Source organism: Carassius carassius, chromosome 7, assembly GCF_963082965.1.
Source record: "Carassius carassius chromosome 7, fCarCar2.1, whole genome shotgun sequence".
In the NCBI taxonomy this organism is placed as follows: domain Eukaryota; kingdom Metazoa; phylum Chordata; class Actinopteri; order Cypriniformes; family Cyprinidae; genus Carassius; species Carassius carassius.
The window spans coordinates 16,172,687-16,187,742 of record NC_081761.1 but is presented as its reverse complement, the minus strand read 5'-3'; the positions used below and the strand labels follow the sequence as shown (position 1 = coordinate 16,187,742).

The following is a 15,056-nucleotide window of genomic DNA, read 5'->3' as shown; positions in this document are numbered from 1 at the left end:
TCTCGCTTAAAAAAGGACTGGACTGCTGCTGAGTGGTCCAAAGTTATGTTCTCTGATGAAAGTAAATTTAGCATTTCCTTTGGAAATCAGGGTCCCAGAGTCTGGAGGAAGAGAGGAGAGGCACACAATCCACTTTGCTTGAGGTCCAGTGTAAAGTTTCCACAGTCAGTGATGGTTTGGGGTGCCATGTCATCAGTGTTGGTCCACTGTCCAACGCAGCCATATACCAGAAAGTTTTAGAGCACTTCATGCTTCCTGCTGCTGACCAACTTTATGGAGATACAGATTTCATTTTCCAGCAGGACTTGGCACCTACACACAGTGCCAAAGCTACCAGTACCTGGTTTAAGGACCATGGTACAATGCAAAAGAGCTGTGAAGGCCACTATCAGAGCAACCTGGGCTCTCATAACACTTGAGCAGTGCCACAGACTGATCGACTCCATGCCACACCGCATTGCTGAAGTAATTCAGGCAAAAGGAGCCCCAACTAACTATGTATTGAGTGCTGTACATGCTCATATTTTCACGTTCATACTTTTCAGTTGGCCAAGATTTCTAAAAATCCTTTCTTTGTATTGGTCTTAAGTGATATTCTAATTTTCTGAGATACTGAATTTGGGACTTTCCTTAGTTGTCAGTTATAATCATAAAAATTAAAAGAAATAAACATTTGAAATATATCAGTCTGTGTGTAATGAATGAATATAATATACAAGTTTCACTTTTTGAATGGAATTAGTGAAATAAATCAACTTTTTGATGATATTCTAATTATATGACCAGCACCTGTATATAAAATCCCAAAATGCAATAAATCCATGATACTGTTTTTTCTCAAAATGCAATAAATCCTTTGAATCAATATGAAAATAATTTTTCATTTTGAAACTAATGAAAACATACAACATAGTAAGTTGATCCACATATAACAGCCTCTGACCTTGGTCAATACTAATTATATTATATCATAATCAATACTTACAGGCACTGGACTAAAGATTCATCCATCAGTCATCACTTCCGAAATGAATTCAATTTAACATCTTGTTAATGCTATAAATTAATTACAGCAATAAAATACTATTTCATCATGAACAAGAACATGAACAACAATATCACATTAGACCTCAGAAATTCCAAAATGACATTTCCCTTACATTCAGCTCAATGAGTGAAGTGAGTTGCCATGTTACATTCATTTAGTTGACTAGTGTTATGTGCTGTATTAACAAAAAAACTAACACTGACAAGATACGCAATATCACATTCATAATCGAATGCGGTTCATGTAACGAACGCGATATAGCGTAGCTTGTCAGTGGTCTATGGCTCTGTGTATTAAATGTTGCTCCATCTAAAAGCTTGTGATGGAGATTTAATGGTACTATTAATCACAGAACCGGCTTTACTGACGAGATGCAGAGGACAATCACATACAATTTATCGTGAAGCCCTTGTTTGTTGATCACAAGGTACAAATTAGAGGAGTAAAACTAAGATGTGGAGTGTATTCAAAATGCAGCCATTACTGTCTAGAGTAAGTGGAATAGTGCGCTGTGATTGGTTGTTACTGTTTAGTGCGTGGAATGGTGCGTTGTGATTAGTTGTTATTGTTTAGTGCGTGGAATGGTGGGCTGTGATTGGTTGAGTGGATATATTGCATTCTGCAAAAAAGGACAAGCTGAGATGCGAATAGCAATGAGAGACTGGCACTTATCGCGGTTTGGAAAAAGGGAGAAAACATGACCTAATAACTCTGCGAATATTGCATTTTGCGTAAAATTACAAACTTTTAATATATTGCACCTATATGTTTTGCTTTACATTTTTACAAAATCTACATTCAAATTATTGCCACATTATTGTTACATTTAAAAAAATCATTTATATCTGGAGTGGAAAACAAAATCATTTAATTTGACCTCTCAGAGAAATGTCCAAGATGAGCAAGGTGATGGAGTATTTTGACTTAGAATAGTATGTTTTGTGTATGTCAAACTGGCATATAATAATTAAGCTACCTTATTGGTTTGTTATACTACCTGTTGTGAGGGACAATACTAGTATGAAATTTAATACCGGTTCTTGTGATTTTGCTGCTTGTCGTCATGCCTCCAAAAGGTACTTTTCATACACAAGGAGTGTCTTCAAGCCCAGACACACAGATACCATAATAGTGAATAAAAATCACTTGACATCTATGTTAAATACTCAGGAAGATTATCTATATAGGTTTTGCAATTTTTTTTTTTTTTACATCACTTCAATCAAGACTTGATCACATTTCTCAATTATTAACCAAATTCATATTTCTAAGGCTTATATGCTTTAAAGTGTGTGTTTTGTAGTTTGTGCATGTGTGTGTTCAGCCCCACAGCATTGCTCTCTCAATTCTGACTACCTTACAGTGAGTCAGCACTAATAATGCATGCTGACAAAAGCAGCTGTATCTCATTGGCTTGCGCTTTCTCATGTTCCCTCTCTCTCTCAGACATCATTGTTCAGTTTAATCTCCTAATGCCCTATTGGCTGAAAATTGGTCCCGGCATCTGCGCCATCATCTCTTCTAAGACTCAGAATTACATCACAATCCCACAATGCTTTGCAAAATGTACTGCAGTGCGTTAGCATTTAGAGAGCTAGAGCTGATGAGAGGAAAAGTGTGGGGAGGGGGGTGAATGTTTACATGGTGAATTTATGAATGACGTCGAGAGTGAACGAAAGAAAGGTGTGGCCTGATTAAAGATCCAGAGAGTGCGAGAGACCAGTAATCCTCTTCCTCGTGTGCTAGTTTGAAGTGAGCTGTCATCTTTTTTGGTGGCTTAGTGGTGCTCAGATATCTTTCCTGCTCATTGCAGACAGAAATGCATCATTGCTGGGTATCAACATGTGGGATGGTGCCTTGAGAACAGCTGCTTGATGGTAGGTTTCAGTGGAACTCTTTCTGATATACACTGTGGATGCTTCATTGATTCTTTCACAATGCTGCTTGTAACATTTTTACATTGTGGATAGTTCTTAATACAACTTCGTGGTTTACTTAAAGGAGTCATATGATGTTGCTGGTTTACTTAAATGAGTCATATGATGTTGCTAATATATATATATATATATATATATTGTGTGTATTTTTATGTAATGCAATGTGTTTATGTGATTATGTTAAGCCTCAAAAAACACATTATTTTTCACATATTGAACATTATTGTTTTTCTCCTTTATGCCTGTGTCGATTTTTACAAAGCTCATTGTACTGAAAAGCGAGGTGCATGCTGATTGGCCAGGAATCTAGTGTGTTGTGATTGGCTGAATGCCTCAAGCGTGTGACGAAATTTTATGCCCCTTACCATACTGTGATGCCATGTGTCCCGGCTCGACAAGACAAAACCAATTAAACCCATTACAAATAAGACATTTGTTGCATCCAGTGGGGACATAATTACTGATTATAATGACTTATACTGTTTTTTTATGACATTGCGTTGTGTATCGTGTCGCGTAAACATAAAACCATGTCTGCATTTATGACTGGAGAAACAATAGTATGAAAACATACAGGCTGTGACTCAGAAGCGGCAAACTGTCCTTGCAAAATTGGAACTGCCCCACTTTATAAAAACAGACACCGGCATTGTAGGCTACTCTCACAGGAAACAGTCCTTGTCCTCCACAAAATGCGCTACACACATCTGAATATTTGGGTTGAACTGTCCTGGAACAGTGTTGTAAATACAGTTTAACCACTGATTTTTAGTTGTGTCCTCTTTTGAAAGACCAAACAAAGTAGCTTCGCTTTCACAACGAAAGACTAACTGCATTATATTGTGAATTCTGGTGCTGTTGGTGTGGAATGTTAGTCTTTTAGGGGTAAATTACTGTTGTTAACCAGTTTAAATGTAAAATCAGATGTCTTCATCATGTGACAGAGAAATTGTGCTCTAGGCTTGCTTATATAAATATTATGTAACGGGACCAGGCCGGGATGGCATGCGGAAAATGACAGAGGCTTTGACAGGAGTCTAGGAAATGTGTTTGTTTAGAGTCTGTCTATTTGGAATATGTGACCCTGGACCACAGAACCAATCTTGAGTTGCACCGGTTTATTTGTAGCAATGATAAATGACTGGGAAACACAATAATGGTAATAACAGAAATATAATTTGTGGTGGGAGTTAGGGGTGGTGGGATACATAGTTAAAAGTCCACAACATCATTGCCTTGAAAGGGAACTCTTGATGTCAATTTAGTATGAAATAATTATAAACTGTTTGTGTGTGCAATTTATTTACTTATTTATATTTATTTATATATTAAAAATATAATTCAGCTGCTTTCAATCCATGAACCTATCCCTTTACATTGCTAAAAATGTAGTTAAGTTACATATTTAAAAATGATGTAACAATAGTTGTGTAAATGTCTCAATATTTTTATTTCAACAATCAAGAAATTGTACACCCATAAATTAATTAGCTATTGTTTTGTGCTTAGCATAGGGACAGATGTACGTAGTGTATCTAGTAGGTTTTTTTTGTAGAACACTTTTTTTCTTAAAAATAATTTAGCAACACAAGCAATACAAGTTCAGAATGTATTTATTTTTACATCACATCTCTTCAAAATCTCACATGTGTTCCCTCTCGAACTCACAGCCTTTTTATCTCAGTTCTTAGTTGTGTTTTTTAGATTTTTTTCCATCTTTGCTATTTTTTAATTGTTGGTATATGAATGCGAAACATAGAAACCTTTGCCAAATGACCCATGTCTCATTGTTTTTTTCAGCATCTTCCACCATGAGCTCTGCCATTCGACACCAAATTAAGAAATAATTGAAAAATCAAATCGGTGTCAATTTTAAAACAATAGACAAAGCAGATCAATAGGGGAGCATGGTAAGCATATACTGTATACATACAGTGTACAAGCATATTAGAATATGCTATAATTGTAATATTAGCAGCAGTGCATGTGAGTTAATTCACTTCTGTTGCATTCCGTCTAGCAGCTGATTTGAATTTAAGAACTTGTCCTGTGTGAACACCCCCTTATGCTCTGGTTTAGATGTTCCCGGCCTCCTTCCGTCTCTCAGTGTTGCTATGGTGATATGGTCTCAGTGAAGCTCTTTTCCTGCAGAGCGAGGGGGTGGATGATGCCCTTGAGGGATCCACTTCAGCACAGTGAATGTGTCCTGCTTCTTTCCATCTTACTGATGTACAGTATTGGTGACATGCCCTACATTGCATGCGAATCTGCTCTTCCTTTGAATCAAATCTCAGATGGCAGTATGTGGATGTTTTCTCATAAATTGCATGTTTCATCTCTAAAGCAGGGGTCTCCCTAGCCATTTTTTTCAGCTGATTTTCAGGTGTAATATATACAGTTGTATGATATGTGAATAGCACAGTCAGGAACATCAAAATGTCTGACGGATGCCCACACAACTTACTATTATCATTAGTTCTTCTGATGTTATCAATGATATACTACTTCCTCTCTTTTTCCTTATTGAAACTGGGCATGTTAGGTTTATAAATAATTAATAGGCGTTGTTAATGTGTAAATGTGTGTTCATGTGTTAAAGTGCATTCATCTGTCTCATGTCAGAATTTTACAGAAGTACAGAACAAGCTATTTGCAGTTTAGTTTTTGCTGAGGAGAATGTTTTCTTTTAATGTCACAGTATATTTACATAGTACAGAACTATTTTGGTATTATATATTGTTATATAATTAATTATAATTGTATCAGATTATATTTTATATTTTATTATATATTATATAATATTTGTATTATTTGTAATTTTTGTTTACGTTTTAGTATTTTTTACTTATGCGCTTTTATTTTTTTATTAAATATTTCTATAACTAATTAATGTTTATTACCTTTGTATCTTTAATACAGTTTTAATGTTTTCATCTAATATATTGTCTTTCAGGTTTATTTCCATTACCGAAACAATTTTAATTGCAATGCTTTTTAGTTTTATTCTAATAGTGACAACACTGGTACAGAGCAGTGCCCTTCAGTACCAATGACTTAGCACAACTTTGACATTAAGTATTGGAATTAGGACATTAGTAGAAATGGTTTACGAGGACAAGACATTCACACCATAGCTATGCTTAAAAAACTGTTTTACTGATAAGAAGAAGAGCTTATGATCAAGATCATCGAGCTCAAAGAACAGTGCTGGAAGCAGAGCAACATTAAAAAAAAAACACAATGAAAAGAAACAGGACTGATCTACTCCCCACAGGAAATGATAGCAATTACAGAACAAATGGGTTTGAGTGGAACCATGCTGGTATTGTGGTAACCTGAAGCATTTTAATCTTAAAGCAAGAAATCTCAATTTTCCTCACCACTGAGAATGGACTGGATGAGACAAGTTGTGTCATTAAAGATACAATTTTAGAACTTGTTTTTGTTACTGTATTTGTGTTCATGATAAGGGAAAAAAATTCTGTTGAACATAAAAGATATTTTGAAGGGTCACGTGATGACGCCGAGCAAGATGGCTGATTAGGTTGAGGGCTGCAGCGCCACGAGATAACATTTTGTGTGAATATATAGGCATCCGCAGTTTATTGCATTGTTTTTTTCCCCCGCAAGTTGCCTTAATAAGCGTCAACCACTTTCGATATGCCAAATCCCCGGAAAAACGAAAATGCGTCTCAACATCAGCAAAGTGCTAGGGCTACCGCTAGCTCAAAAGCTGCCTACGCCTCTCCTGTATCCCCAGCACGTGAAGATGCGGATGAGTCCATCTCGACTGCTAAAATTCACGAGCTTCTTCAAAAACTATCAGATGAGCAAGCTAAACACTTTGCAGATATTCGCAAGGACGTCACAGAAACGAGAAGAGCAGTTGAGGCGATGGAGGGTAAGCTGGCCGACATGCTAACCAGGATAAATAGCGCGGAGGTGCGTCTCGATATGTTAGAGGAGGCGGAGAAGCAGCGCAGCGTCGCCCCCCCGGCTTCTGCTTTGGAGGTTGAAAAATTGAACGCCAAACTAACTGAATACGAGGATCGGGACAGGCGAGTTAATTTACGCATTTATGGGTTTCCGGAACGTGTGGAGGATAAAGATGCTGTATCGTTTTTGAAGGCCACTCTCCCCGAAGTCCTTCATGCTGAATTTCAAGGGGGCTTAGATCTGGAGCGTGCTCACCGGTCGTTTCTACCTGCCAAGCCCGGTGCCCCTCCAAGGCCATTTATCGTGCGGTTCTTGAGGTTTCAACAGAAGGAACGGGTGAGACAACTCGCTAGAGAAATCGGGGATGTCCGTTGGCAGAACAACAAGATAAGCTTCTATCAAGATTTCTCGAAGGCCACGCAGGAGCGAAGACATTCCTTCCTGGAGTGTAAACGCCTGCTTCACTCAGCCAAAATCCCGTTTGGCATCGGCTATCCTGCAGTGCTTTCATTTACAACGCCGGGTGGAGTTAAGCATCGTTTTGAAGATCATAAGAAGGCCTTGATATGCATCAAAAACCTCTAAAATGTTAAGCAGAACAATCATTCTTATCCCCGGCCATTAACGTTAGCGGTGATATTCCTCCCCGTTCTTTATTTTTTATTTTATTTTTATTTGTTACATATAGGCCTACATATATTTTTTTTTTTTTTTTTTTTTTTTTTTTTTTTTTTTTTTTTTTTTTTGAAACTTTAAGACTGATTCGGGCAAGATTATATACAATATATGTCCGTTTTTCCTGTTTTTCCTCTGATGTCCATTTAAACTAGCATTCCGAATTTTATAAAGCTGGAGTTTTTATTTTATTTTATTATTTTTTATTATCAATATTAACTATTTTTGATGTTTGTCTCGCATCACTATCTATAATATACTTCACTGCATGTCTCCCACTTTATTCATTTATTGCCTTTAATATTATTTTTGCAGTGGTATTTTTTATCACAATTTGTAGACTGGGCATATTGGTAACAGTATTTTTTTTTTTTTTTTTTTTTTTTTTTTTTTTTTTTTTTTTTTTTTTTTTTTTTTTTTTTTTTTTCCCCTCTCTCTCCTTCTTTGTCTGCCCGAGTTATAAGTCATGTGTGCAGGTTATGTTGGGTAGGGGGTCTGTAGATTTCGTGTCTGTTAACGATATAGCACCGCTGTTAGATGGCGGATGTCTTTAATGTGTTCACACTACTGCTGTTCAGTTGTTTGCTGATGGGTGGCGCTGCTGCCGCACTTGAGTGGTCAGAAAGTTCTCTGAGTTAGTTATCCAGTTGTGGATTTTCAGGAAGGTTCGACAGTTTCAGCTTCCTCACCTTCCTCTTCGGTTTTTTTTTTTTTTTCTTTTTTTTGGGTGTTTCTCTTTTATGGATCCGGTTCTCTCTCGTGCTGTTGTTGGGACAACTCTTTCTTTTTTTTTTTTTTTCCTCTTTCTTTGTTTTTCACAAAGCCTTCTAGCATATGACAGCTCTTAACCTTATTTCAGTCAACGCCAGGGGTCTGAACGTTCCGCACAAAAGAACCACTGTACTAGAATTTTTTCGTAAGAAAAATATAGACTTTGCTATGATTCAGGAATCACATTTATTGGGCAAAGATGTGGGTCGATTAGCCAATAAGTTTTATCATTCTATTGCAACTTCATCTGCAGCAACAAAATCTAAAGGGGTAATGGTATTGTGTAAACGTAAACTAAAATTTGATATGATTGACTCTTGGGCAGATGATGCAGGGCGGATAGCTATAGCAAGGATCTGTATGGATGGGAAAAACATTGCACTTATTTCTGCTTATGCCCCTAATGTATTTGATCGTACCTTTTTCCATCTATTAACTAAATCCTTGCTTGATCTTACAGGATTTCACTTAGTTCTTGGGGCTGATTTCAATGCGGTGTGGGACAGCAGCATGGACAGAACAGGCGGCAGCGAGACTAAAGACCAACATCTTGCATCTGAGGCGTTGCGCCACTGGGCATCCGAAACGGGCATGGTCGATATCTGGCGTTTGTTAAACCCTTCTTTAAAAGACTATTCTTTTTACTCAGGGAGACATAAATCCTTTTCGAGACTAGATTTTATCTTTGCCTCAAAAGATTTATTTCAAAATATTCAAAATGCGCATTACATTCCGGTGACCTGGTCTGATCACAAACCCATATGTTGTTCAGTCAAGGTTCGCCCATTTTCCACTAAAGCCCCCAGATGGCGTCTTAATACTTCTTTACTGCGAGATGAGTCTTTCAAAGCTCAGTTTGAAACAAGTTTTAGTGAATTTTTGGACTTTAATGTTGGCTCTGTTCTCGATCCAAGGATTCTTTGGGAGGCCATAAAAGGCTTTATAAGGAGTAATACCACTTTATATGCCTCAACACAAAACAAAGCTCATGCAGCTAAATTGGAAGCTTTAGAATTAAAATATACGTCCCTTGATGCTTCCCTGCAACATAATTTTAATGATTACACAGCCCTACAAAAGGAATTGATCAAAAAAGAGATTAACTCTCTTCTGAGGCGTCGTTCAGAATTCCTCATGCACAAAACCAGACAAACTTATTATTTTAACTCCTCAAAACCCAGTCGCTTACTGGCAATGAAACTTCGGACGGATGAGCACTTTGCTGATATCTTTTGCATTAAAGACAAAAATAACACTATACAATGTGACCCAAAGAAAGTAAATGCTGTTTTTGCCTCCTTCTATCAGGAGTTATATAATTCGGAAAATAATTTTGATAAAGATGTCTGCAATAATTTCCTGAAAGATGTTAAACTATCTCATCTCAGTAATGATGACGCCATAAAATTAGATCAACCAATCACATTACAGGAGTGCGAGACAGCTGCTAGGGACATGCGTAAAGGTAGATCACCAGGTCCAGACGGAATACCACCCGAATTTTATCTTACTTTTTGGCCCCAGATTGGCCCGCTTTTACTGGAGATGATTTTATATTCTGTTAGAGAGGGATCATTTTCTAGGGATGTTAATTCTGCATTAATTTCACTGCTTCTTAAAAAAGGAAAGGATCCAGCTGATTGCGCCAGCTACAGGCCTCTTTCGCTTTTAAATGCAGATTTAAAGATTTACGCAAAATTACTGGCCCGTCGGCTTCAAGGCCATATGACAGAACTGGTACATAGTGATCAAACTGGGTTTATAAAGTCTAGACTTGCTACAGATAATGTTAGAAGACTATTACACATTATACATGATGCTCAAGATTTAAATTCCCCTGCTGCTGTCCTTTCACTAGATGCAATGAAGGCCTTTGACCGCCTGGAGTGGCCATTTCTGTGGGCAGTGCTAAAGGTTATGGGGGTTGGTTTGCCGTTTATTAATATGATTAAGGTCCTGTATAAAAACCCAACAGCTGTAGTACTTACGGGCAAAATTAGCTCCTCCCCATTTGCTGTCTTGAGAGGATCAAGACAAGGATGTCCTCTTAGCCCTCTGTTATTCGCCCTTTCTCTTGAGCCACTGGCACAAGCTATCCGTGGTTCTCCCACAATCTCTCCAATTTCCATTAGAGGTACACACCACCATGTTTCACTTTATGCTGATGATATTTTATTGTATATAAATAACCCAGTGCAATGTATCCCACATATTTTGTCTACCTTCGATCTTTATGGCAAGCTCTCTGGCTTCAAAATTAACTGGCAGAAATCAGCTTTACTACCCTTAAATCAGGCAATGTGCAATACTCCCATCCCTGCATCTATTCCAGTTACTAATAACTTCACTTATCTGGGGATAGACATCTATTCCTCCATACAGACAATTATTAAAAACAATTTTTCTAAAACACTTAACAAAGTGGTGGCGGATCTGGACAGGTGGTCTAACCTTCCAAATTCGCTCCGTGGCAGGGTAGCCATAATTAAAATGAATGTTCTGCCCAGAATCAATTTTGTCAGCTCAATGCTCCCCCTTCCCCCACCCCCTAAATATTGGGGCAAATTGCACTCAGCAATAAGTAAATTTCTGTGGCATGGCAAACGACCTCGTATTAAGCTCACCACCATGCAGCGAGAAAGGCAGGCTGGTGGCCTGTCTCTCCCAAATTTTAAGTTCTATGAGTGGGCCTTCACACTTAGACCTCTTCTATCCTGGTTTCACCCTGATGCTCAAGTCTCTTGGCGAACTTTAGAGGAACGGATGATAGCTCCATATTCTTTTACTAATATTTTGTATGCAAAAATCTCACCCCATCAATGCCGTTTGAAATTTGGTCCCATGATTTCATATTTACTTTTGGTATGGAGGAGGGTGGAGAAATTGGCTGGTTGTTTTTCTATCTGGGACCCACACTTTCCAATATTTAACAATGAGAGATTGCTGATTGGCGGTTGTCATATTCGATTTCCTGATTGGGAAAAAAAAAACATTTGTACACTTGGGGATATTTATGGGGAGGCGGGGTTACTTACTTTTCAAAATATTTGCATCAAGCATGGTATACCACGTACCTCCTTTTTCTTTTATTTGCAGTTGAGATCGACTCTAAAAAGCAACGGTGCCCCCTTACAAGCTCCGCTCACATCACATCCAATTCGAAAATTGTTTTACTCTGTCGGGAGCACTAGGGGTTTTGTATCAAGACTCTATTGGCTCTTGCTGCGATATGCTTATAGACCTCTGGCGTTGGACACAGTGTGGAGGAGAGATGTTCCAGATTTGTCACCCGCATTTGATTGGGATAAAGTGTGGATCAATATAGGTTTATCATCCAGAAACCCTGATCACCAGCAAATTCATTATAATTTTGTACATAGGGTTTATTTCACCCCTAGGAAGCTTCATTTAATGAAGGTTATTGACGATCCTACTTGTACTTTCTGTTCTGCTAAAGTGACTGGCAGTTACTTTCACATGTTCTGGGAATGTTCCCCAGTGGCTGAATTTTGGAAGATGATTGCCTTTAACCTCTCTAAGTTGTTTAAGATTAGACTGCCTTGTACGCCTGCTACACTTATTTTGAATGATTTGTCAAAGTTGGGATTGACACTGGACAAGAAAAGAGCATTGTTGGCTGGACTTACAGCTGCTAAAAAACTACTTGCCACACGCTGGAAACCTCCACACTCACTCTGCTTTCGAGCTTGGCTTTTAATGTATTTGGATATTGTTTACTTGGAGTTGTCAATAGCTGGAGTCCACGGTGCCAAAGAGTCAGCAATAGAGGCTTGGCACTCTTTGCTGACCACTCTCCGTGGGCTTTAGATTTAATCTGCGAGTGAGATATGGGGATCGGGATCCAAGGGGCGGGTGGGTTCCACATGGGATTTTACTTATTTTTATTTTATTTTGTTTCTTTTTATTATTATTATCATTATTATTTTTTTTTTCTTTTTTTTTTTTTTTTCTTTTTTTTTTTTTTTTTTTTTTTATTATGTTAATTATGCTTCATTATATATGCTTATGTATAGACATGTATGTAAATGGATGTATTTATACATTTATATTCTATTTCTGTGAAGCATGTCTGTATGTTTTTCCCTAAAGGAAAAAATAAATAAAAATTTGATAAAAAAAAAAAAAAAGATATTTTGAAGAATGTTGGTTACATTGTTTTGGTTAATTCTGAACGTTTATTTGAAGCACATACTACTGAATTTTTGAATAATGTTGGTGAGCAAACAATTGCTGGTAGCCATTGACTTCCATTGTATTTTTGCCCCAAAGATCTTTTTTGTTCAACAGAAGAAAGAAACTCAATCAGGTTTTGGTCAACTTAAGGGTGAATAACTGATGACAAGAGTTTTCATTTTTGGGTGAACTATCCCTTTAATTTGACTGAATTTTTATGGGATTTGTTTTTTTCAGTTTATGATCTATCCACAATAATAGTATGTTGCTTTTTAGACTTGAATATGTTTACCAGTATGTAAGAGATTTACTGTATGCTTCACTCCAAAATGATTACCTTATACATCATCCAAAGCAGACAAGCCTATATATTTTCCCTTTATGAGCTTTCACACCAGACTTTCTTTTCCAGTCTGTTACATAGATATTGTCCAGAAGCCTGTATTTAGGGTTCGACTTTCACTGAGCACTTTGTGGTCAGTGGATCGACTCACAGATGCATGATTCTGCTTTGCTCAGCACTGAGGACATCTGGACTGTTCTTTTGCTCGGCTTTGTGCACTGTGTGCATTAAAACAGACAGCTTTTAAATGCCTATTGAAATATTTACTGCATTGGCTGTATCTGTTCTGAAAACATTGTGTGCTCTAAAAAACTCTGAAAAGCAGATAAAAATGGATATTCAAATTTACTTAGACAAATAAGAGTTTTAATTGGCTTTTTGCAGACAATAGGCTCTGTGGCCAATAAAACTGACTTTTACGCATTTTTCTTATCTTATATAATCTTTACAAAAGAAAACTTGTTTGAATTTTGAAACCAAAATACAAGCTAAATGTAGGTAAATACAGGATATTAACAAACTATGGTTTCATGACTTCAACATCACCACCATTAGGCTTCTGACAACATTTTTATATAAAAATTACCTAAAAGATGGAGTTACAATAGTTTGCAAGAACATGATTCTAAACACAATGAGGCTGTAAAAGCAGACTAGTGTGATGATATTTCATGTACCTAACAACCTCTATAGTCCCATTTAAGTACTTGTTAGAAAGCTTTTTCAAGAAAAAATAAATAAAAATTAAAATAAAAAATGATTCGAGTATTACTGAAATGTTGTAAAATAAACTTTGAAAATATCTTGTGTTTGCTTGTGTTAACCACAGATTGTATTTCAGGCTTTTAACCAAAGACGAATATAAAGACCCACTGATTTCAAGGCAATGGAACTAGAAGTGCTGAAACCAATCATACTGTTCATCTGAGCCATGGCTGATGTTTTACCATTCAGATTATTCATTAACACAGACATGATTCAATACAGCATGCTTTAATTATTAATATGCCTTGTAATGGTTAAAAACTTAAGATTTTGTGAGAACTGGAATTCCAGTGTTGTTATGTGATATTTACTGCTGCCTCTAGCACCTTGTTTGTATGAATTAATGCAGCATATTTTCACACAAAAGAAACAGCTACACCTTGTGGTCTTTTCCAGGAACAATATCTCATCTATTTTTTTTTTTTCTTCATCCAGGGTCTGGGCTGAAGGAGTGTGGGAGGTCTTTGACAGAGTTTTAGGATGGCAACTGAAGCTTCTACCCTCCCAAGTCCTGTGGTGCGTCAGATCGACAAACAATTCCTGATTTGCAGCATCTGTCTGGATCGCTACAACAATCCCAAGGTCCTTCCCTGCCTTCACACCTTCTGTGAAAAGTACGTCATTTTTAGTACTACATTATATTGCTCAATTAATTTCACATTTTTTATTTTATTGCTTAAATTACTTACTATTATTAAATAGTTTTTGTTAGCTGAGTGTAAATGACATTAATACATTAACCTTTACATTATTGTAAAGGTGATTTTACTGATTAGATAGCTTTATAATATGCAGAGCACAACTTAAAGGGATAGTTTCCCCAAAATGAAAATTCTGCTATCAGTTATTCACCTTCATTTCATTTCAAACCTACACTATATTGCCAAAAGTCATAAAACAGTCACACCAGAGGTGTTCAGCTGGGATGAGGTTCTTCCACACTGACTAAATCGGTCTTTTCTTTTTGAATCTTGCCTTATACACAGAGGCATTGTCATGTTAGAATAGAAAAGTGTCCTGTCCAAACTGTTGCTATAAAATTAGAGGCACACAATTCCCTTGAATATCATTATATGCTTAAACATTAAACATTGTACTCATGTTCATTAGAAAGGGTGTCCCAATACTTTCGGCAATATAGTGTAAATATGCACATTCGGAGGATCAGAGAAGATGTCCGTACAAAGAACTCTAACTTTCTAATATTTGTTTATGCTGTTGCAGCTAAACTGCAGACTCATTTTACTATGGAAGCATATGGGTAGCGATATTCAATTTGGAATGTAATATGCAAAATGACAATGCAATATGTAAAATTGCAATGCATTTCTGTATTTACATTTACATTTTCCAATACATTTGTGCAACGTTTGGTGCAAAATGAAAA

General features: G+C 36.9%; 1 protein-coding gene across 1 annotated transcript in view; it reads left to right on the top strand.

Moving 5' to 3' along the window:
* The first annotated feature begins 2,628 nt into the window (after nt 1–2,628).
* Nucleotides 2,629–15,056, top strand: part of trim2a (tripartite motif containing 2a) — a 51,262-nt gene continuing 38,834 nt past the window's right edge. Inside the window, exons 1-2 of the mRNA XM_059554053.1 lie at nt 2,629–2,925; nt 14,105–14,283. Of these exons, the coding sequence (XP_059410036.1) occupies nt 14,150–14,283 (134 nt within the window). The 5' untranslated portion in view covers nt 2,629–2,925; nt 14,105–14,149. The remainder of the gene's footprint in view (nt 2,926–14,104; nt 14,284–15,056) is intronic.